Source organism: Bufo gargarizans, chromosome 4 (genome assembly GCF_014858855.1).
Source record: "Bufo gargarizans isolate SCDJY-AF-19 chromosome 4, ASM1485885v1, whole genome shotgun sequence".
Classification (NCBI taxonomy): domain Eukaryota; kingdom Metazoa; phylum Chordata; class Amphibia; order Anura; family Bufonidae; genus Bufo; species Bufo gargarizans.
In genome coordinates, this window is record NC_058083.1 from 363,997,965 (window position 1) to 364,021,247 (window position 23,283).

At 44.7% G+C, this 23,283-nt stretch overlaps 1 protein-coding gene across 6 annotated transcripts in view; it reads right to left on the reverse strand.

The window, feature by feature from the left end:
* Positions 1–23,283, reverse strand: part of ERMARD (ER membrane associated RNA degradation) — a 294,895-nt gene that overhangs the window by 84,086 nt on the left and 187,526 nt on the right. For all 6 annotated transcript variants that reach the window (XM_044290348.1, XM_044290351.1, XM_044290345.1 and 3 more), the window contains 3 exons: positions 12,863–13,030; positions 12,502–12,588; positions 3,744–3,823 (listed from right to left, as the gene is read on the reverse strand). In XM_044290348.1, coding sequence (XP_044146283.1) covers positions 3,744–3,823; positions 12,502–12,588; positions 12,863–13,030 — 335 coding nt within the window. The remainder of the gene's footprint in view (positions 1–3,743; positions 3,824–12,501; positions 12,589–12,862; positions 13,031–23,283) is intronic.

Consider the following 23,283-nt stretch of genomic DNA (forward strand, 5'->3'; position numbering starts at 1 on the left):
CATTCAGACGTTCGTATGCGTTTTGCAGATCCGATCCATGTATCCGTAAAAAACACACAGACGTCTGACTGGAGCCTTACAGGGGGGGTGATCAATGACAGGGGGGGCGATCAATGACAGTGGGGGTAATCACCCCATATAGACTCCCTGATCACCCCCCTGTCATTGATCACCCCCTGTAAGGCTCCATTCAGACATTTTTTTCAGACTTCTTCTTACGCTTTAGGGCCCCTAAAATGCCAGGGCAGTATAAATACCCCACATTTGACCCCATTTCGGAAAGAAGACACCCCAAGGTATTCCGTGAGGGGCATATTGAGTCCATGAAAGATTGAAATTTTTGTCCCAAGTTAGCGGAAAGGGAGACTTTGTGAGAAAATACAAAAAAAAAATCAATTTCCGCTAACTTGTGCCCAAAAAAAAAATAATTCTAGGAACTCACCATGCCCCTCACGGAATACCTTGGGGTGTCTTCTTTCCAAAATGGGGTCACATGTGGGGTATTTATACTGCCCTGGCTTTTTAGGGACCCGAAAGCGTGAGAAGAAGTCTGGGATCCAAATGTCTAAAAATGCCCTCCTAAAAGGAATTTGGGACGCTTTGCGCATCTAGGCTGCAAAAAAGTGTCACACATGTGGTATCGCCGTACTCAGGAGAAGTTGGGGAATGTGTTTTGGGGTGTCATTTTACATATACCCATGCTGGGTGAGATAAATATCTTGGTCAAATGCCAACTTTGTATAAAAAAAATGGGAAAAGTTGTCTTTTGCTAAGATATTTCTCTCAGCCAGCATGAGTATATGGAAAATGACACCCCAAAATACATTCCCCAACTTCTCCTGAGTACGGCGATACCACATGTGTGACACTTTTTTGCCGCCTAGGTGGGCAAAGGGGCACACATTCCTAAGAGCACCTTTAGGATTTCACAGGTCATTTTTTACACATTTTGATTTTAAACTACTTTGCATTAGGGCCCCTAGAATGCCAGGGCAGTATAACTACCCCACAAGTGACCCCATTTTGGAAAGAAGACACCCCAAGGTATTCCGTGAGGGGCATGGTGAGTTCCTAGATTTTTTTATTTTTTTTCACAAGTTAGCGGGAAATGTTGATTTTTTTTTTTTTTTCTAACAAAGTCTTATATTCCACTAACCTGTGACAAAAAATTAACAAATTCTAGGAACTCGCCATGCCCCTCACGGAATACCTTGGGGTGTCTTCTTTCCAAAATGGGGTCACTTGTGGGGTAGTTATACTGCCCTGGCAATTTAGGGGCCCTAATGTGTGCGAAGTAGTTTGAAATCAAAATCTGTAAAAAATGGCCGTTGAAATCCTAAAGGTGCTCTTTGGAATGTGTGCCCCTTTGCCCACCTAGGCTGCAGAAAAGTGTCACACATCTGGTATCGCCGTACTCAGGAGAAGTTGGGCAATGTGTTTTGGGGTGTCATTTTACATATACCCATGCTGGGTGAGAAATATCTTTGCCAAGATATTTCTCTCACCCAGCATGGGTATATGTAAAATGACACCACAAAACATATTCCCCAACTTCTCCTGAGTACGGCGATACCAGATGTGTGACACTTTTTTGCAGCCTAGGTGGGCAAAGGGGCACATATTCCAAAGTGCACCTTTCGGATTTCACCGGTCATTTTTTACAGATATTGATTGCAAACTTCTTCTCACACATCTGGGCCCCTAGAATGCCAGGGCAGTATAACTACCCGACAAGTGACCCCATTTTGGAAAGAAGGCACCGCAAGGTATTTTGTGATGGGCATAGTGAGTTCATGGAAGTTTTTATTTTTTGTCACAAGTTAGTGGAATATGAGACTTTGTAAGAAAAAAAAAATAAAAAAAATAATAGTTTTCCGCTAACTTGTGACAAAAAATAAAAAGTTCTATGAACTCACTATGCCCATCAGCGAATACATTAGGGTGTCTACTTTCCGAAATGGGGTCATTTGTGGGGTGTTTGTACTGTCTGGGCATTGTAGAACCTCAGGAAACATGACAGGTGCCCAGAAAGTCAGAGCTGCTTCAAAAAGCGGAAATTCACATTTTTGTACCATAGTTTGTAAATGCTCTAACTTTTACCCAAACCATTTTTTTTTTTACCCAAACATATTTTTTTTATCAAAGACATGTAGAACAATAAATTTTGCGAAAAATTTATATATGGATGTCGTTTTTTGTTTGTTTTTCTAAGTTTTACAACTGAAATGAAAAATGTGTTTTTTTTGCAAAAAAAATCATTAAATTTCGATTAATAACAAAAAAAGTTAAAATGTCAGCAGCAAAGAAATACCACCAAATGAAAGCTCTATTAGTGACAAGAAAAGGAGGTAAAATTCATTTGGGTGGTAAGTTGCATGACCGAGCAATAAACAGTGAAAGTAGTGTAGTGCAGAAGTGTAAAAAGTGGCCTGGTCATTAAGGGGGTTTCAGCTAGCGGGGTTGAAGTGGTTAATTAAAGCAGACATTGGAAGTAACAAAACCTTGGCACGACAGATGACACTACGCCAAAAAGAGGCTTGCTTGCTTGCAATGTATTTACTTCTCCAGCATATTCAAGGCGGAATATTTTACCCACCTACATACAGGGGAAAAATTTCCCATTAATGGCTTTTTTACGTGTAGCAGCAATTTTGTGGTGTACATTTTGAAATATCCATGTGGACTTGGATAAAAGACAGATTCTGTAAGCACAAGTCCACTATACGGAAAAATAATCTGTTACTTCCGATACCGGTCCATTTTGACCAATGCCGCCATTATGTTTCCCAATTACATTTCCAAATCATTGAGCGGGTATTACCACCACGGAGGAGTGGTGACAGAATCAAGATATTGAAAAAGCGGGAAGCCTTTTGGATCCACAGATTACAGGCTCTGGAGCCAAATGGCTTGAATCGTGATTATAAAATGAGTTGCTTTTTATGATACAACACTAGTAGCATTATATTTTGTATAGCAACCTTTTTTTGTTCCTTTTTTTTTTCACAGAAAATATGATGGACATTGTGATTATTGCCCTCCCACATCCTTCCATAGCATTTCGATATGTATCTTTCATCATGATAGTCCTGTAATTTCTATATTACTGCCATTTTGTCAGTATTATAGCAATGCATAGTTCTTGTGAATGCACCATAGTTCTTGAGAATATTATTTTTGTTTATGTTGTTTCCTTGACAATCTGACGTCATGGCTTCTGACGTCAGAACTGGCGGGCTATTTAATTTCCGCTGTTTTCACACACATACCTGTTTGACAGACTCGATTGTAGAGTCGAAATGCGTCATTTTCTTCTGATGTGGCAATAAACAGATAAGAATTGCATCCATCTTGCGAGCGCTGGTCCTGTCCATGTATATATAAAGTGGGACGCCGATCCTGGACACGTGCACCGCGCATCAGTCAAATAGAGTGCCGAATGAGCTCTTGTAAATTGCAATCTTCTCTGGGGCAGTGCTGATAGTTATATTGGGGAAAATGAGGTAACAGATGATTTATGATAAATGCTGTTGAATGATGTTCACGTCTCATCTTGTCTAACTATCAACTTTGAAATCATTGGTCCAAATATTAAAATATTCATTTATGAAGAACATTTTTCTACAGAAAATAGGGCAAAAACCACAGGGAGCAAACAGAACTGACCATGTAGAAAAAAAAAAGGGAAAACCGGCTTATTATATAATCATATATATTTTTTATAAAAAATAAAAAACACTTACTCCTTATTTTCACTGGGATTACACAGAGATGGAAATGGAAGTAGATCCCACTTCTGGAAGCTTTCACAGCATTGTAATACCTGTGCATTGTGAGAATGAGGTTGTTATTACAGGCCAAGTTGTTTTCAATAGGGAAAGAAAGAATCAGAAAAAAAAAACCACAAACACTGTTCTTTTTATTTTCTCAAAGAAGCTATCCTAGACTCTGCAGTCTTAAAGGGGTTGACCAGCGTTCATTAGAAATGAGAGGCTAAAAAAAAAAAAAAAAACAGATTGAAAACAGCACTCATTTCACATAATAATTCGTCTGTTCGTGCCCATGTAGCCACTGAGGCCATTGATTGGCCAGCAGCAGTCACATGATTGGATACAGAGTCTGGCAGGAACAGGAGCTATAGCGCTAAAGTGGCAGAATTGTCCAAAAAAAAATTGTACTGACCGTAAAATCATTTTCTCGTAGGATGCATTGGGGGAAACAGCACCATGGGTATATGCCCAGCTGCCACTAGGAGGCTGACACTAGAAAGAAAAGTGTTCGCTCCACCCATCTGGGCTGTATCCACTGCACATGCTGGAGCTAACCAGTTGGTCAAAAAAGCAGTAGGCGCAACAACCAAACAAAAATAAAAAGCCAACATGTCCTAAACCAGAAATAGGACACTGCCGGAAATAGGAAATAGGACACTGCCGGAGGCTCTCTGCTGCACGCACGTCATCAGTGGCGTGCAGCACATTCTCTGTTAAGACAATCCTGAGCTCCCTGTTAACGGCTGTACCCAGTGTGAGGGGACAATATCTAGCAATAGCAGTGGACTCGGTGATTGATTAGTGCTGCATGCACGATATCAGTGGCACGCAGCATATTTACAGTCAGATGTTGTGAAGTTCCCTGTCGCTCTGTTGTACACCCAGTGTGAGGGGGTGATATTCAGGGATAGCAGTGGACTTTATAACTTTCTCCTGATGAACCAACAAATAAGTTGGATAAGAGAAACGCGTCGAGCAATATATTTCTGTTAATAAAGCTACAGACTGACTTTTGCCGATTATAGAAGCCCAGTGGTTCATTCCTGTGTATAAGCCACCGGATGAGGGTTGGTCCATCCTTACAGTGTAACCTGACATTGTGTGGTGTGCAGTTTCTCCCCGTCATTAGGAGACCTGCCACACTATATACTGTTTCAATCTGGTGCATTGTTTCTGGATGTCCATTTCCCCTTTGCTGGTAGAGGAACTACACTATACACAATTTACTCCATTTATTGGAGTTCTAGTGGTAGGAGTTTTAGCAGGATCAGCATCATTAGTCTGAGATATCCCCTTTCATCCTACCAAGCCTAATTTGTTGTGGAGACTTTTAATAGATAATATAATAAACTGTTTTCAGCGTACTTTATTTAGGCAGTAAATATATAATTTGGATAGTACGTAAATAATTCCCATTCAATTTAGTTAATCGGAAATAGGACGAGAACAAAAATCCCCGGGAAAAAAACTATAAGTCTAGAAATAACCAAAGAGGGCGGGATCTGTGTCCAATGCATCCTACGAGAAAAGGATTTTACGGGGAGTACAAAAATCAATTTTTCTCGTGAATGGCATAAGGGGACACAGCATCATGGGACGTCCAAAAGCAGTCCACGAGGGAAGGAAGAAACAGCCATGCAAGTCACCTAACACACAGCTGCTTGCAGAACCTTGCAACCCAAGCAGGCATCGGCAGAGACCAAGGAATGGATCTGATAGAACTTCAAAAAGGTATGAAGCGAAGCCCAGGTGGCAGCCTTGCAGACCTGGGAAGCAGACGCCTGATGGCGAACCACCCAAGAGGCCCCGACCACCCTAGTGGAGTGAGCGGTCAACCGAAAGGGGGGAACCCGACCCTTTGCAACATAGGCCTCCTTGATAGCCAACCGAATCCAACGGGAGACGGTGGCTTTGGAAGCTTGCAGACCCTTACGAGGTCTGTCAGGAACAACAAAGAGGGAGTCGGAACGCCTGAAAGACTCCGTTAACCGAAGATACAGACGATGATGGGATCTCCCTGGGATGAGCGGGATTAGGACAGAAAGAAGGAAGGACAATCTCCTCATTAACATGGAATGAGGACACCACCTTGAGGAGAAAAGAGGACAAAGGACCACTTTGTCCTAGTGGAACACAAGGTAGGGAGACTTGCAAGAAAGCGCAACAAGCTCAGAGACCCTGCGGATAGAGGTAATTGCCACACGGAGGGCGACCTTAAATGAAACAAAGCAAAGAGAGACATCCTTCAGTGGCTCGAAAGGAGCGTCAAGGACAATGTTCAAGTCCCATGGCTCCACAGGGGGACGAAAGGGGGGAGCACAGTGAGCGACCCCCTAGAGAAAAGTCTTTACCTGAGGACGGGAAGCCAGAGACCTCTGGAAAAGAACGGACAGGGCGAATAACTGACCCTTAAGAGAGGTCAGTCGAAGACCCTTGTCAAAACCGGCCTGGAGAAAGGACAGGATCCTAGGCACAGATAAGCAGAGAGGGTGAAACTGGCCAGATTCCCACCAGGAAAAATACGCTTGCCAGGTACGGTGATAAATCCTGGCCGATTGGGGTTTGCGGACGTGAAGCATAGTCTGAACGAGAGACCGCAGAACCTCAGGACCGCGACCTCAACAGCCACACTGTTAAACGCAGTTGCGGTAAATTTGGGTGGAATAGCGGACCTTGGGAAGGGAGGTCGGGACACAGGGGAAGCTACCGCGGGACGCCGGCGAGCAGAAACACTAGGTCTGCGTACCACGCTCTGCGGGGCCAATCCGGAGCCACCAGGATTGCCGGGACCCAAGCCTCCTTGAGGTGTTTGAGTACCCGGGGAAGAAGCGGAAAAGGAGGAAGAGGTAAAGGACGCTGAACTGAGACCAAGGAAAAACCAGAGCATCCACCGCCAGAGCCTGAAGGTCCTGGGGCCTGGCGACATAAGCCGGAATCTTGAGGTTCAGACGAGAAGGTCCACGTCTGGGGTTCCCCACCGTTAACACAGGTGCAGAAACACCTCCGGATGGAGGGACCACTTGCCCGGGTTGAGACGATGGCGACTGAGAAAGTCAGCCGCCCAATTGTCGACCCCGGGGATGTAGACTGCGGAGAGAGCGGAAACTTGAGCTCCCGCCCACCGCAGGATTCACAAGGCTTCCCTGAGGACAGTCCCGCTTCTGGTGCCCCCCTGGTGATTCAAATAAGCCACGACTGTGGAATTGTCCGACTGGATCCAGATCGGGAGACCGTCCAGCGGCAGAGGGCAAAGAAAATGGCCCTGAGTTCCAGGACACTGATCGACAGGGTAGACTCTTCCGCTGACCACTGCTCCTGGGCAGTGAGGGACCCGAAGACAGCCCCCCAGCCCATCAGGCTGGCATCGGTGGTGATCACCTGCCAACCTGGCAGAAGGAAAGACCTGTCAAGGGAGACCGTGCGAGGTAGGAGCCACCAACGCAAGTCCCGGCGGACCTCTGGGGAAAGGCGAATCAGGCGATCGAGACCTGACGGAGACTTGTCCCACCTGGAGAGTAGGGACCTCTGGATAAGTCTGATGTGCAATTGGCATAGGGGATTGGCTCGAAGGACCCGTCTTTCTTGGAAACCGTGAAAAGGTTTGAGTAAAACCCCTGGAACCGTTCCAAGCTCGGAACTGGGACGATGACCCCTAGAGAATGAAGTGAATGAATGGCCTGAAAAAAATTGTCTGCCCTTGCGGGGGACCAGGGTGGAGATGACTGGAAAAAAGATCGGAAAATTCTATCTTGTAACCGGAGGAAACGACCTCCAGAACCCAAGTGTCGTCCACGTGCACCCGCCAGACTTCTTGAAAGGCGAGCAAGCGCCCCCACCGGAGAGGGGACACAGACAGGCAGAGGTTGTCTTTGCGGGCTGTGGCTTAGAAGGATTAGGTCTAGCGTGCCAGGAGGGCTTGTCCTTGAAGGAGGTCCTAGGAGACTTTTTGTCTTAGCGGGAGAAGGAGTCCCGAAAAGGACGAAAATGCCGCGATTCCTGGGAAGCCGGCGAGGTCAATTTTGGGGAAGAAGAGAACTTGTACCCCTCGTGGCCTCGGAAATAAGTTCCTCCAAGCGCTTTCCAAAGAGTCTACCGCCTAGAAAAGGGAGAGAAATGAGAGCCTTCTTGGATGCTGCATCTGCCACCCAGGTACGGAGCCAGACCGTGCGGCGGATGGCCACAGATTTAGCAGTCACTCTGCTAGTGTGGCGTGCCAGTTCCATGGAAGCATCACAGAGGTACCGGGAGGCCTGGAGAATTTGAGAGGCAAGGACCGGAAGCTGGCCTTGAGTGGAGTCCTGGGGCAAGGACCGTATGAGTTGTTTGGTCAAGACAATGCAGGCCTTAGCCACCCAAGACGCGGCAAAAGCTGGATGGACAGTGGACCCCGCTGCAACAAAAACAGATTTGGCTAAAGAGTTGATCCTCTTGTCAGAGGGATCCGACAGGGAAGCTGCATCTGCCAAAGAAAGGGTGGTCTCCTTGGCCAGGTGCACCACCTGGGGGTCAACCTGTGGTGGTTCAGACCATAGGTTTACTGACTCCTCTGCAAAGGAAAAAAGGGCGTCAGACGCCTTGGAGAGTTGAAGTCGTCTATCAGGGTGACGCCACTCCTTAGCCAGAAGTGCGTCGAGGTCCGCATGGTTAGGAAAAACCAAGGCGGGGCGCCTGGAACAACGGAATGATACAGATTCCTAGGCGGCGGAAGAGGGACCCTCCTGCACTCGGAGCACGTCCCTGACTGCCTTTATGATATCCTGCATGGCCACAGACAGACGTGGACAAAATTGTTGGTACCCTTTGGTCAATGAAAGAAAAAGTCACAATGGTCACAGAAATAACTTTAATCTGACAAAAGTAATAATAAATTAAAATTCTATAAATGTTAACCAATGAAAGTCAGACATTGTTTTTCAACCATGCTTCAACAGAATTATGTAAAAAAATAAACTCATGAAACAGGCATGGACAAAAATGATGGTACCCCTAACTTAATATTTTGTTGCGCAACCTTTTGAGGCAATCACTGCAATCAAACGCTTCCTGTAACTGTCAATGAGACATCTGCACCTCTCAGCAGGTATTTTGGCCCACTCCTCATGAGCAAACTGCTCCAGTTGTGTCCGGTTTGAAGGGTGCCTTTTCCAGACTGCATGTTTCAGCTCCTTCCAAAGATGCTCAATAGGATTGAGGTCAGGGCTCATAGAAGGCCACTTTAGAATAGTCCAATTTTTTCCTCTTAGCCATTCTTGGGTGTTTTTAGCGGTGTGTTTTGGGTCATTGTCCTGTTGCAAGACCCATGACCTGCGACTGAGACCAAGCTTTCTGACACTGGCTAGTACATTTCTCTCTAGAATTCCTTGATAGTCTTGAGATTTCATTGTACCCTGCACAGATTCAAGACACCCTGTGCCAGACGCAGCAAAGCAGCCCCAGAACATAACAGAGCCTCCTCCATGTTTCACAGTAGGGACAGTGTTCTTTTCTTGATATGCTTCATTTTTTCGTCTGTGAACATACAGCTGATGTGCCTTGGCAAAAACTTCGATTTTTGTCTCATCTGTCCACAGGACATTCTCCCAGAAGCTTTGTGGCTTGTCAACATGTAGTTTGGCATATTCCAGTCTTGCTTTTTTATGATTCGTTTTCAACAATGGTGTCCTCCTTGGTCGTCTCCCATGTAGTCCACTTTGGCTCAAACAACGACGGATGGTGCGATCTGACACTGATGTTCCTTGAGCATGAAGTTCACCTTGAATCTCTTTAGAAGTCTTTCTAGGCTCTTTTGTTACCATTCGGATTATCCGTCTCTTAGATTTGTCATCAATTTTCCTCCTGCGGCCACGTCCAGGGAGGTTGGCTACAGTCCCATGGATCTTAAACTTATGAATAATATGTGCAACTGTACTCACAGGAACATCTAGTTGCTTGGAGATGGTCTTATAGCCTTTACCTTTAACATGCTTGTCTATAATTTTCTTTCTGATCTCTTGAGACAGCTCTTTCCTTTGCTTCCTCTGGTCCATGTCGAGTGTGGTACACACCATATCACCAAACAACACAGTGATTACCTGGAGCCATATATATAGGCCCAATGGCTGATTACAAGGTTGTAGACACCTGTGATGCTAATTAGTGGACACACCTTGAATTAACATGTCCCTTTGGTCACATTATGTTCTGTGTTTTCTAGGGGTACCATCATTTTTGTCCATGCCTGTTTCATGAGTTTATTTTTTTACATAATTCTGTTGAAGCATGGTTGAAAAACAATGTCTGACTTTCATTGGTTAACATTTATAGAATTTTAATTTATTATTACTTTTGTCAGATTAAAGTTATTTCTGTGACCATTGTGACTTTTTCTTTCATTGACCAAAGGGTACCAACAATTTTGTCCACGTCTGTAGATGCGCTCTGTTCAGATCCGGAATCTGAGCCAGAGGTGTCCCCAGGAGCGGCAGAAGAGGAGACTTCGCTGGACTCAGACTTATCCAGGGAGTGAACCGAGGAAACTGAGGATGAGTGGGACCAAGCTGAGAGCACACGAGGTCACTTACGGGACCTGGTGTCAGAGCGAGCCCCGACTGTGGGTGTTTCCCTACTGGGGGCTGAGGCAGCCGCGATTTGGGCCAGCAAGCGTTCCGGCGACTGCACCATAGATTGGGAGAGACTGGCAAGGTTCCCTATGGCTTGGGACACGGACACAGCCCAATCAGGGGGGTTCGAAACAGCAGTGGCGGCCGGGGCGGCTTGGGAGGGCCTGGGAGCAAGGCACTGTGCGCAGGTCGGATCAGATTGACCGCACGGCATCATTTGGTTGCAGCCAGTGCAAGCAAAATGAGTGAAAATCCCAGGAGGGGGTTGGGCACTGGGTCCTGTCTGGCAAAGGACATTAGGGCTAGGATGGAGCCTGTAAGAAAGAGAAACAGCCAGCCGAAGCTGTCCTACCAGGTGCTGTGTCCCAAAGAAAGCAGCAGCAGCAGGAGCTTCAGAAGACTGTGCACCGGACTCAAATGGAACCTCACAAGGAGCAGCAAGATGGAGGAGACTGCTCTGTCCTCGGAGCCTCCAACAGAAAAAGGTCCGCCCCAGGTCTCCTCCTGCAGCCCTCCTAGGAAGGCATGACTGCGAGAAGTCGGGACTATCACGGCCGAGTAGGCCGGAAAAAAGCTGGGGCCTTGATTTGCGAGTGCGCCCGGGAAGGTAAGCGACTGCCTAGGATTAATTAAATGGGAGCCGGAAGAAGGCGGGAGCTGAGCAGCTGGCTAGGGAGCACTGCGGCCTAGACCTGGTAGAAGCCGGGGCCTAGATTTAGAGGCCAAGGCGGGCGGAGGTACGGGAGGGTAGTGGGTATAGCCCAGATGGGTGGAGCCAACACTTATTTCTACTGTCAGCCTCCTAGTGGCAGTTGGGCATATAACCATGGTGCTGTGTCCCACAATGCCATTCACGAGAAATGGGTGTTTGCTTTTTAAATTCTGTCCAGCCGACCTCTTATTTTTAATAGATGTCGGACAACCGCTTTAAGAGAGAACAATGTCAACCGCTTTAAGAGAGAACAATGTGAAAGTACTGCATTGGCCCCACCCCATCCCTACTAAGCACCCGCAGCACTCTCCCCACCAAGCATCAAGGCACTCATGGAGGTCAGGAGCTGAACAGAAAAGGCATCACCTCTAGAACCCACTCCTACCAAGGGGGGATCCCCCAACTTACCTGATCATGTGACCGAAGGCCACCAAATCCAAATGGGTAATGAATGGAGAGGTCAGAGCACTTGAGCAAGGCTCTGTCCCTTCAGTTTTATGACCGTTATGGGAGTAGGAGAGCAAAACCACCTCTCCATTCATTATGACTGTTCTCCAAATTAATGGGACCTGCACCTATCAGACAATTATGTCATATCCTGTGGATACTCCTTAAATGTCCACTTTGGGAATATCAAGGATGTAATCTTTCCTTCAACCCTGGATTAGTGAAAACTTGCTATGTTTATTAGGGCTTATGCACACGACCGTTGTTGTTTTGCGGTCCATTTTTCACAGATCCGTTGTTTCGTATCAGAGTTTTTTTTTTTCTCTGATTTTAAGTCCTTTTCCGTTCCGTTATTCCACAAAACATATCCACATGGTTTCCGTATGCGATCCGTTTTTTGCGGATCGGAAACAGTAACTTATTAATCATTGAACACATGAGCAATATGGGCTGGGCATAGCATTTCTACGGTATGGATCCGCAAAATACGGATGAAATATGGATGTGCGTTCCGTATTTTTTGTGGACCCATTGACTTGAATGGGGCCTCGGACCGTGATTTGCGGACAATAATAGGACATGCACTCCTTTTTCCGGAACGGAAATAGAATGCACACCGAGTACCTTCTGTTTTTTTTTTGCGGACCCATTGAAGTGAATGGTTCCGCATACGGTCCACAAAAAAAAAAAAAAAAAAAACGGAAGAGGGAAGAAAATACGTTTGTGTGCATGAGCCCTTAAGTTGATGCTTTTACTGTAGTACAATTTTGTCATCCTTCCATAAATCGTAAAGACAATCATTTAAAAATGGAAATCTATCTTTATGTTTAGAGGTGGTAAACTCATCTATGATGTGCACTGCATTTCTTTTTATTTCTTGTCGTTTTCACATCCAATTGACATCTATTATAGTAAAATACGCACAAATCAACCAATAAGCACCAACAGGAAGTGAAATAAAATGACTACACACCTCTTTCTGAACTAGAGCAATTGGATGAAATCTGGACTGATATGATCCAACAACATCAATTATCGGGTATAATACTGCAATGCACTCCTGTGTAGAAAAAAGTTTAAATTAAAGATGCATAAATCAACACATTTTGCTTTTCCCCGGGTAACTAACTTTGACATTGAAGATTATTACATAGGCTGTAATTTATTGTGTGGACACATAATTAAACATCTAAAGGATTCTTAGCTGGTTTCTAAATGCCATAAAACCTGCAATACACATGCATGAGTTACTACCACAATGCATGTGGAGGCCAGGAGAGTGAACAACTACCAGACATCTTTGGTGTTGCTTACACTGAAAGAGTCTTTCTAACCTTGTCATAGGAATCTTGTTCATGATGCTTGTGAAGGAGTGTGATTGAAAACCCCAGTAACTCAACAGCAAATTCTTTTGGAAATTCACACAACTGTATTTCTCCATGACTGAGATGGTCTCTCACTCTTGGACCCTCCTGATGGTTTAAAATGTCCCAAAGAAACTCCTGTTAGAAAAAAAATAATAATAATTTGGTCAACATATACCGTAACTTGCTTGTACAGTTAGAGGTCCATACTACTAACAAAACAGCACAAAAAAGTGCAGTTTCAAATACACCATTCACATAAGCTATAAGTCTGGTGTATCTATGGAAGTCCACCATCGCCACTGGCTGCTTGGGCACTAGATCTCCTGCTGCACGTGTGATCCTGTTCTGCCACCAGAATATTGTAAGTAGAAACTATAGAACTAAAAATCAGGTCCTTTATGGCGGATCAAGGAAAGCAAAAGACTACAGACACTGTCTCAAATAACCAAACACAAAGGGAAAACAACCAACTCACGACTAGTATGCTTGAACATGTCAGTAGATAAAGGGAAGGTAGGAGGGGACAGCATCCTACATCATCGATGTGATAATGTCAATAGGTCCGACCCCCAGGTTGGGGACAAGACAAGAGCGGGCAGCAAACTAGTGTCCCATGTCCTCAGCTCTATACACAAAATCCTGGCGACGGGTTCCCTTTAAGGAGAGATGATGTTAGAGACAGTGGACAAGCAGTCAATGGTGTTCTGTAGTACAGCAGGGGTGATATCACGGAAAGAAGTACAGTATATAGTTGGGTGTCATTGGCATAGAGATGGTACTACAAAGCAAATCTGCACATAGTCTGTCCAATGGAGGCTGTATGTAGAGAAAAGCGGAAAGTGACCAAGGTCTGAACCCTGAGGAACCCCAACAGCAAAAGGGAGTGGAGGGGAAGTGGAACCAGCAAATTACTCACTGAAAGAGCAGCTAGAGAGATAGGCCAATAGACTGGAGCATGGTGAGAAAGAGATGGTGGTCTACACTAGAGATCAAAATAAGAGAACGTCGTACATTTTCCTAAATGTCAAGGTCACTGCGTAGACCTATTTGAAATGATCCAAACAGGAGTTAAACAGCAGTATTTTATGCATATTTCATGAGTTACATATATTCTGAAGAACAGGATAAAAAACTTCAATGAGAGATTTGAAAAAGAACACTGATCAAAATTAGTATACGACCCAATTATCGGTACCTAATTTGGCACCTGGTGCTAATCTCCTTATTTATCTGACAAACCCTATTTAACCGCTTCGCTAACAACGCCATACATGTACGGAGCTGGAGCGGGCGTCATGGCTGGCAGCAGGGGTGTATCTATCACAAGGCAAACAAGGCATTTGCCTAGGGCGGCATTTGAAAAGGGGGCGGCAAAATGTCTTGTTTGCTTAGTGATAGTTACACAATATGCTAAATATATTTTTTGCCCCTTGTCCGATCCTTCATAATGCGAGCAGCATCGCCGGCGCCGCATAGTGAAAGAGTTAAAAAACTTACTTCCTCCCCCTCCTGACTTCCTCCCGACCTCCCCTGCCTTTTGTGTCCTCACGTTGCCGTCGTGACGTCACACGGAGATGGAGTCACGGGCCGGAAACTCTAGGGTGAGCCTTATCTCCTCCAACTGCAGAGCGGATCCTGCACACGGTCACCGTGAACACTGAGGCCAGGCCCCGGCCACCAATGCACTGATCCCTGAGCCTGCTGTCTTCAAAAACTGTAAGTACTTAAATTACAGTAATTCACAAAAAATCTATTACTTAGTTGTTTTATGGGGTAAGGGGGTTGGGACCCGTTGGGTGGTTAGAGGGGGGAGAATTAGGGAGGGATTAATACTGTACTAACTCTAGCTGCACATTGTTTTTTAACAAGGAAGGGATGGGTCAAATTTATATTAGGGGGCTGCCTAGGGCAGCACAAAACCAAGATACACCACTGGCTGGCAGGTCTCCGCTGTTTCAAACAACAGAGACCCATGGCTACGGTAATTACCATGACCAGCAATAATGCAGATTGCGGTAATTAAAGCCTTTAGAAGCGGTGATTCCGGGCTTCTTACCAGTATTCTCTGCGGCCAATGAGGATGAATGTAATTTCTTTAAATGCGTTGGGTCTCGCTGAAGAGACTCAGGGCATTTAAGATGCAATTCTTATTTTGGCCAACATAAGAAATGAGCAATTCTGAGCAATAAATAAATTTTAAAAAAATCCATGATTGTTCAGAATTAAAAAATAAAAATTGGATTTTGTAAGCTCAAATATGAGCTATAAAATCATAACAAAAAAGGAAAAAAATAAACTTAAAAATATATATATAAAAATAATATAAAAGTTTATAACACACACACACACCTTTCCTTAGAATAAAAAAATAACCAAAAATATTAACATCATGGGTATCACCACGACTGAAAACGCCCGTACTATTAAAATATAAAAATACTTTTCAAATACGGCGAAGGGGCGTAGCGGAAAAAAGGGTCAGAATAGCCAATTTGCCATTTTTTCATCGCTTCTCTTACCCCAAAAAATGTAATAAAATGTGATAAAAAAATAAAAATAAAAATCACACACATTGCAAAATGGCATCAATAAAAAAATAGAGATTGTGCCGCAAAAAATGAGCCCCAACACAGCTCAGTAGATATAATTATAAAAAAAGTTATGGGGTCAGAATATGGTGATGCAAAAAACCAAGAAAAAATTATTTCACAAAGTTTAACCTCTTAAGGACACATGGCCCGCCAGATGTTCTTGGCCGAGGAGGCATATGCCCAGCTTGCCTCCGAGTCCGAGAGTCCCAGTGAGGACAAAGATGACCCCACTTTCCTGTTGTCATCCGCGTCCTCCTCATCATCTAGCGATGATGAGCCCCAAGGCAGCGGAGAAAGGAGACCGCCATGTTAGGGACCCTGTAGCCCACCCTAGTACAAGCAGCTCTGGGGCTAGTACTAGTTTTTCAGCCCACCAGTTAAATCCACCGGAGCTCCCTGCCGGTGAACCAGGGCTCCAGATGGCGACCAAAACGGTCGCCAATGCGCCTTAAAATTTGCAGATGGCGACAAGACTTTTTAGTCTTGTCGCCATTTGCGACTGTACCGCCACGATCCTGCACAGCCTATGTTCTCTTCAGTAGCACAGCACAGTCAGTGGAGAAGGAAGGAGTCCCTCCCTCTCCACTGTGACGCGGCCGCCACTACCACCAATGGGCAGATAGCAGGGAGGAGGAGGGGAGGAGCTGTCACCACTGCGCCACCAATGAATGTAAAACATAAGTATAGGCAGCGGTATCACAGACCCGGCACCCGGCCTCAATAACAGGGCATGTGATCTGCGGTAATTAACCCCTCAGGTGCCACAGATCGCATGCCCTGTTATTGAGGCCGGGTGCCGGGTCTGTTATACCGCTGCCGACAGGAGTTAAAGAGGACCAATCACAGAGCAGAGAGAGGGAGTTGTTTTTTTTTCTCCCTCTCTCTGCGCTGTGATTGGACAGTGCTGCTGTCAGGGGGAAGGACAGACACTGGCGTCTCCTCCTTGCTCTGAATGTTGAAATTACCGGGGGCCACAGCGGGTGAACTGAGCGGCGCCCAGGACTAATAGTAAGTGCACTTAGATCCCTGGGCGCCGCTCTATGCAGCCTACTACTAATAAGTTGATATTCTTTGGACCCACGAAAGGTCCTCTTTAATTACATTTATTGGTGATGCAGTGCGCCCCCCCCCCCCATTATCACTGGCCACAAGTCCCCCCTCATTATCACTGGCCACAAGTCTCCCCCCCCCCTATTGTTATATGGTGGCCACAGGGTCCCATCCCCTCCATTGGTGGCAGTGGCAGATTACACTGCTGGGGCTCAGATCGTTACCATGGCAGCCAGGACGCTACTGGAGCCCTGGCTGCCATGTTCAGCTCCCTGTTGCTGTGTGCACAGAGCACAGGGCAGCAGGGAGATGTGTGAGATCCTATTCACCCTGATAGATCTCTATCAGGGTGAATAGCACAAGGGATGAAAAGATCCAGGTTCTAGTCCTAAGGGAAGAAATGGTTATTAAATAAAAAGTTAAACAAAAAAAACACCAAAATACTAAAAGTTTAAATGGCCCCCTTCCCAGTTTTACATATAAAATTTACAAACAATAAAGAATTAACATATTACATATCGCCACGTCCCAAAAAGTGTGAGCTATTAAAATATAAAAAAATATTTCCGCTCGGTGAAGGCCGTAACAGAAAAAAAAACCTCTAAACCACGCAATTGGCCATTTTTAGTCACCTTGTCCCCCAGAAGATGTCACTGGCTGTGAGAGGTATGTGGTGCTGTTTTCTCCTATATGTAGTGCTGGCTCACTACTGTGACCTGCGTCTCATCTTCTCAAAGTCCTTTTTTAAAAATGATATGCATTTTAAATTTGGCGACTAAAAAATGTAATTTGGCTCCTAAATTTTTTAGTTTAGGAGCCAATGGCTCCTGGTCATTTTTTTTTTGTCTGGAGCACTGTGAACTTGTCTGGTATACCCCAGAACGATTTGAGCCCGTGATTCCTGATTTAGTAGGGTAACCAGGAATCCAGATTTCCACAGTGGGCTTCACTGAATATTACTTTTTTAGTCATTTTTTCAGTGACCATCTAGTAAATCTAATGGTGGAGCAGACAAACCTGTATGCCCAACAGTTCGATGCTCAACACCCGAGCTCCTTTTTTGCTAGGCCATCCGGAAATGCCTGCATGATCCTGCCTATGACTGCCTGTACAAAATCAGGCCGGTCATCGATCACTTTGGGGGCCAAATTTGTACATGCCTATGTACCTGGAAGGGAGCTTACGGTTGATGAGTCTCTCATTGCGTTCAAGGGGAGAGCTCTCTGATCAAGTCCTCAAGCCATATAATGCCATGCGCAAAACCCGGGTATGGTACAAAAAAGTTGCAGTCTACTTGGTACAGGTTGCCTTGTACAACTCTTTTATGCTGTCCCAGAGAACTGGCAACACAGGGACATTCCTTCAGTTCTATAAAGCAGTCCTCAAGGCCCTGATCTTTTCCGACCGGGAAAGAGCAGGCCGGAGTAGCTCGGGAAATGGAGGCGCTCGGATCTTCCCTGGCCAACACTTTCCAGGTGTGGTCCCCCATACTGATAAGAAGGGACGGACCCAAAAAAGGTGCAAAGTGTGTCACAGGAGGGGGATACGGAAGGACACAACTACTCAATGTGACACGTGCCCCGATCATCCAGGCCTCTGCATTATTGGATGCTTCAGGGAGTACCACACTTTAGCCACTGACATTGGATAAAAGAAACTATGGTTCTCAAAATTGAGACACCCAATAAAAATAGTAAAAACAAAAATAATTTTAAATTTTTTTAGATTTATTAGGTATCGCCGCGTCCGTAAGAATCTCCTCTATAAAAATACCCCATGACCTAACCCCCCAGATTAACACGGTCAAAGTTAATTTTTTTTAAACGGCGCCAAAACTGCTATTTTTGGCACTTTTCCATTTCAATCAGTTTTTTCTAGTAACATAGCAAGGGTTAACAACCGAACAAAACGTAATATTTATTAACCTGATACTGCAGTTTTTTTTATGGCCTTTTTTTTATTGACACCATGTCCCTTTTGAAGCCCCCCTGATGCACCCCTAGAGTAGAAACTCCATAAAAGTGACCCCATCTAAGAATCTACACCCCTTAAGGTATTCGAAACTGATTTTACAAACTTTATTAACCCTTTAGGTGTTCCTCAACAGTTAATGGCAAATGGAGATGACATTTCCGAATTTCAATTTTTAGTAACCTTACCTCACAAAAATGTAATATAGAGCAACCAAAAATGTAGCCTAAAAATAGTCCCAACCACCTTATCCTGTAGTTTCCAAAATGGGGTCACTTTTAGGGAGTTTCTACTCCAGGGGTGCATCAGGGGGGTTGAAAAAGGACACTGTGTAAATAAACCGGTCCATAAAAATCAGCCCTCCAAAAACCACACGGCGCTCCTATCCCGCTACGCCGCGCGGTGTGGCCGTACAGTAGTGTACGACCACATATGGGGTGTTTTTGTAAACGGCAGAGTTAGGGCAATAAAGATACAGTCTTGTTTGGCTGTTAACCCTTGCTTTGTTAGTTGAAAAAAATGGGTTAAAATGGAAAATTTGGCAAAAAAAAAAATTGTGGATCCACGGATCCGCAAAACATGGACACCGCGGATCCGCAAAACCCGGACACCGGCAATGTGCTTTCCGCATTTTGCGGATCCGCACATTGCCAGAACTATATAGAAAATGCCTTTTCTTGTCCGCAATTGCGGACAAGGATAGGACATGTTCTATAGGCTCCACAAAAAACGCAGTGTTCACCCGATAAGGCTATAAAGATCACTTTTGAGGGGCATGGCGAGATCATAGAAGATTATTATTTTTTTGGGCACAAGTTAGCGGAAACATTTATTTTATTTTTTTTCTTACAAAGTCTCATATTCCACTAACTTGTGCTAAAAAAAATTATAATATTCTAGGAACTCACCATGCCCCTCACGGAATACCTTGGGATGTCTTCTTTCCAATATGGGGTCACATGTGGGGTATTTATACTGCCCTGGCATTTTAGGGGCCCTAAAGCGTGAGAAGAAGTCTGGAACCCAAATGCCTAAAAATGCCCTCCTAAAGGGAACTCATTGGAATTTGGCCCCCTTTGCACACCTAGGCTGCAAAAAAGTGTCACACATGTGGTATCGCCGTACTCAGGAAAAGTAGGGCAATGTGTTTGCGGTGTATTTTTACATATACATGTGTGACACTTTTTTGCAGCCTAGGTGCGTAAAGGGGACGAAAGAGTACCTTTAGGCTTTACAGGGTTGCTCACAATTTAGCCCCGCCCAAAATGCCAGAACAGTAAACACACCCCACAAATGACCCCATTATGGAAAGTAGACACCAAGGTATTTTCTGAGGGGCATATTAGGTCCATGAAAGATTGAACTTTTTGTCACAAGTTAGTGGAAAGGGAGACTTTGTGAGAAAAAACAAAAGAAAATCAATTTCCACTAACTTGTGCCCATAAAAAATTCTATGAACTCGCCATGCCCCTCACGGAATACCTTAGGGTGTCTACTTTCCGAAATGGGGTCATTTGTGGAGTGTCTCTACTGTCTGGGCATTGTAGAACCTCAGGAAACATGACAGGTGCTCAGAAAGTCAAAGTGCGTAAATTCAAATTTTTGAACCATAGTTTGTAAACGCTATAACGTTTACCCAAACCAATAAATATACACTTATTGCATTTTTTTTATCAAAGACATGTAGAACAATAAATTTAGAGAAAAAATTATATAGAAATGTCATTTTAACCACTTCAACCCCGCTAGCTGAAACCCCCTTAATGACCAGGCCATTTTTTACACTTCTGCACTACACTACTTTCACCGTTTATGGCTCGGTCATGCAACTTACCACCCAAATGAATTTTACCCCCTTTTCTTCTCACTAATAGAGCTTTCATTTGGTGGTATTTCATTGCTGCTGACATTTTTACTTTTTTATTAATAAAAATGTAACAATTTTTTTGCAAAAAAATGACATTTTTCACTTTCAGTTGTAAAATTTTGCAAAAAAAACGACATCCATATATAAATTTTTCGCTAAATTTATTGTTTGATAAAAAAAAAATGTTTGGGTAAAAAAAAAAAAAATGGTTTGGGTAAAAGTTATAGCGTTTACAAACTATGGTACAAAAATGTGAATTTCCGCTTTTTGAAGCAGCTCTGACTTTCTGAGCACCTGTCATGTTTCCTGAGGTTCTACAAAGCCCAAACAGTAGAAAACCCCCACAAATGACCCCATTTCGAAAAGTAGACACCCTAAGGTATTCGCTGATGGGCATAGTGAGTTCATAGAACTTTTTTTTTTTGTCACAAGTTAGCGGAAAATGATGATTTTTTTTTTTTTCTTACAAAGTCTCATATTCCACTAACTTGTGACAAAAAATAAAAACTTCCATGAACTCACTATGCCCATCACAAAATACCTTGGAGTGTCTTCTTTCCAAAATGGGGTCACTTGTGGGGTAGTTATACTGCCCTGGCATTCTAGGGGCCCAGATGTGTGAGAAGAAGTTTGCAATCAAAATCTGTAAAAAATGACCGGTGAAATCCGAAAGGTGCACTTTGGAATGTGTGCCCCTTTGCCCACCTAGGCTGCAAAAAAGTGTCACACATCTGGTATTGCCGTACTCAGGAGACGTTGGGGAATGTGTTTTGGGGTGTCATTTTACATATACCCATGCTGGGTGAGATAAATATTAGGGGTGCACCGAAATTCCGGCGGCCGAAAATATCGGCCGAAAATGGGCCTAATCCATTTCGGCCGATATTGGTACATATCGGCAGAAAATAGCGGGGAGGGACTGGGAGGAGGAGCTGGGGGCCGGTGCGTTCACTGTGCTCCGGCCCCCAGCTCCAGTAGTTATAAAATGTGTACAATTAATAAGGATTCTATTCATGAGGCCCCCTCTGCAGTAGAACATTCAATATAGCCACATCCTACTCACAGGGCTGTTATCTTAATGCTGGCCGGCCGGGCAGACGAGCGGCAGTGTCACGACTGACGTCATGTGCCCGGCCTACTTTCTGAATGAAGGAGGCGGCGCAGGCATGTGACGCTGCCGCTCGTCTGCCCGGCCACTTTGGAAAGAAGACACCCCAAGGTATTCAATGAGGGGCATGGCGAGTTCATAGAAATTTTTATTTTTTTTGCATAAGTTAGCGGAAATTGATTTTTTTTTTGTTTTTTCTCACAAAGTCTCACTTCAAAAATTTCAATCTTTCATGGACTCAATATGCCCCTCACGGAATACCTTGGGGTGTCTTCTTTCCGAAATGGGGTCACATGTGGGGTATTTATACTGCCCTGGCTTTTTAGGGGCCCTAAAACGTGAGAAGAAGTCTGGAATATAAATGTATAGGGGTATGGTGAGTTCATGTGAGATTTTATTTTTTGGACACAAGTTAGTGGAATATGAGACTTTGTAAGAAAAAAATTAACAAAAAAAAATATTTCCGCTAACTTAGGCCAAAAAAATGTCTGAATGGAGCCTTACAGGGGGTGATCAATGACAGGGGGGTGATCACCCATATACACTCCCTGATCACCCTTCCTGTCATTGATCACCCCCCTGTAAGGCTCCATTCAGACGTCCGTATGATTTTTACAGATCCACGGATACATGGATCGGATCTGCAAAATGCATACGGACGTCTGAATGGAGCCTTACGGGGGGGGGGATATCAATGACAGGGGGGTGATCAATGTCAGGGGGTGATCAGGGAGTGTATATGAGGTGATCACCCCCCTGTAAGGCTCCATTCAGACGTCCATATGTGTTTTGCGGATCCAATCCATGTATCCGTGGATCCGTAAAAATCATACGGACGTCTGAATGGAGCCTGACAGGGGGGTGATCAGGAAGTCTATATGGGTGATCACCCCATTGTCATTGATCACCCCCCTGTAAAGCTCCATTCAGACGTCTGTATGTGTTTTGCGGATCCGATCCATGTATCCGTGGATCCGTAAAAATCATACGGACGTCTGAATGGAGCCTTACAGGGGGGTGATCAATGACAGGGGGGTGATCAGGAAGTCTATATGCGTGATCACCCCCTTGTCATTGATCACCCCCCTGTAAAGCTCCATTCAGACATCCGTATGCGTTTTGCGGATCCGATCCATGTATCAGTGGATCCGTAAAAATCATACGGACGTCTGAACGGAGCCTGACAGGGGGTGTGATCAATGACAGGGGGGTGATCAGGGAGTCTGTATGGGGTGATCAGTGGTTCATAAAGGGTTAATAAGTGACAGGGGGTGTAGTGTAGTGTAGTGTTTTGTGTTACTTTACTGAACTGCCTGTGTCCTCTGGTGGTCGATCCAAACAAAAGGGACCACCAGAGGACCAGGTAGCAGGTATATTAGACGCTGTTATCAAAACAGCGTCTAATATACCTGTTAGGGGTTAAAAGAAAAACATCTCCAGCCTGCCAGCGAACGATCGCCGCTGGCAGGCTGGAGATCCACTCTCTTACCTTCCGTTCCTGTGAGTGCGTGCGCCTGCGTGCGTTCACAGGAAATCTCTGTTATCGCGAGAGGACGCGTATATGCGTCCACCCAGAAGAGCAGGGCCGCCGTCAAGACACAATCCTGCGTACGGTGGTCCTGGAGCGGTTAATTGAAAAATTTTACAACAAAAAGTGAAAAATGTATTTTTTGGCAAAAATTTCGGTCAATTTTGATTAATATCAAAAAAAGTAAAAATGTCAGCAGCAATGAAATACCACCAAATGAAAGCTCTATTAGTGAGAAGAAAAGGAGGCAAAATTCATTTGGGTGGTAAGTTG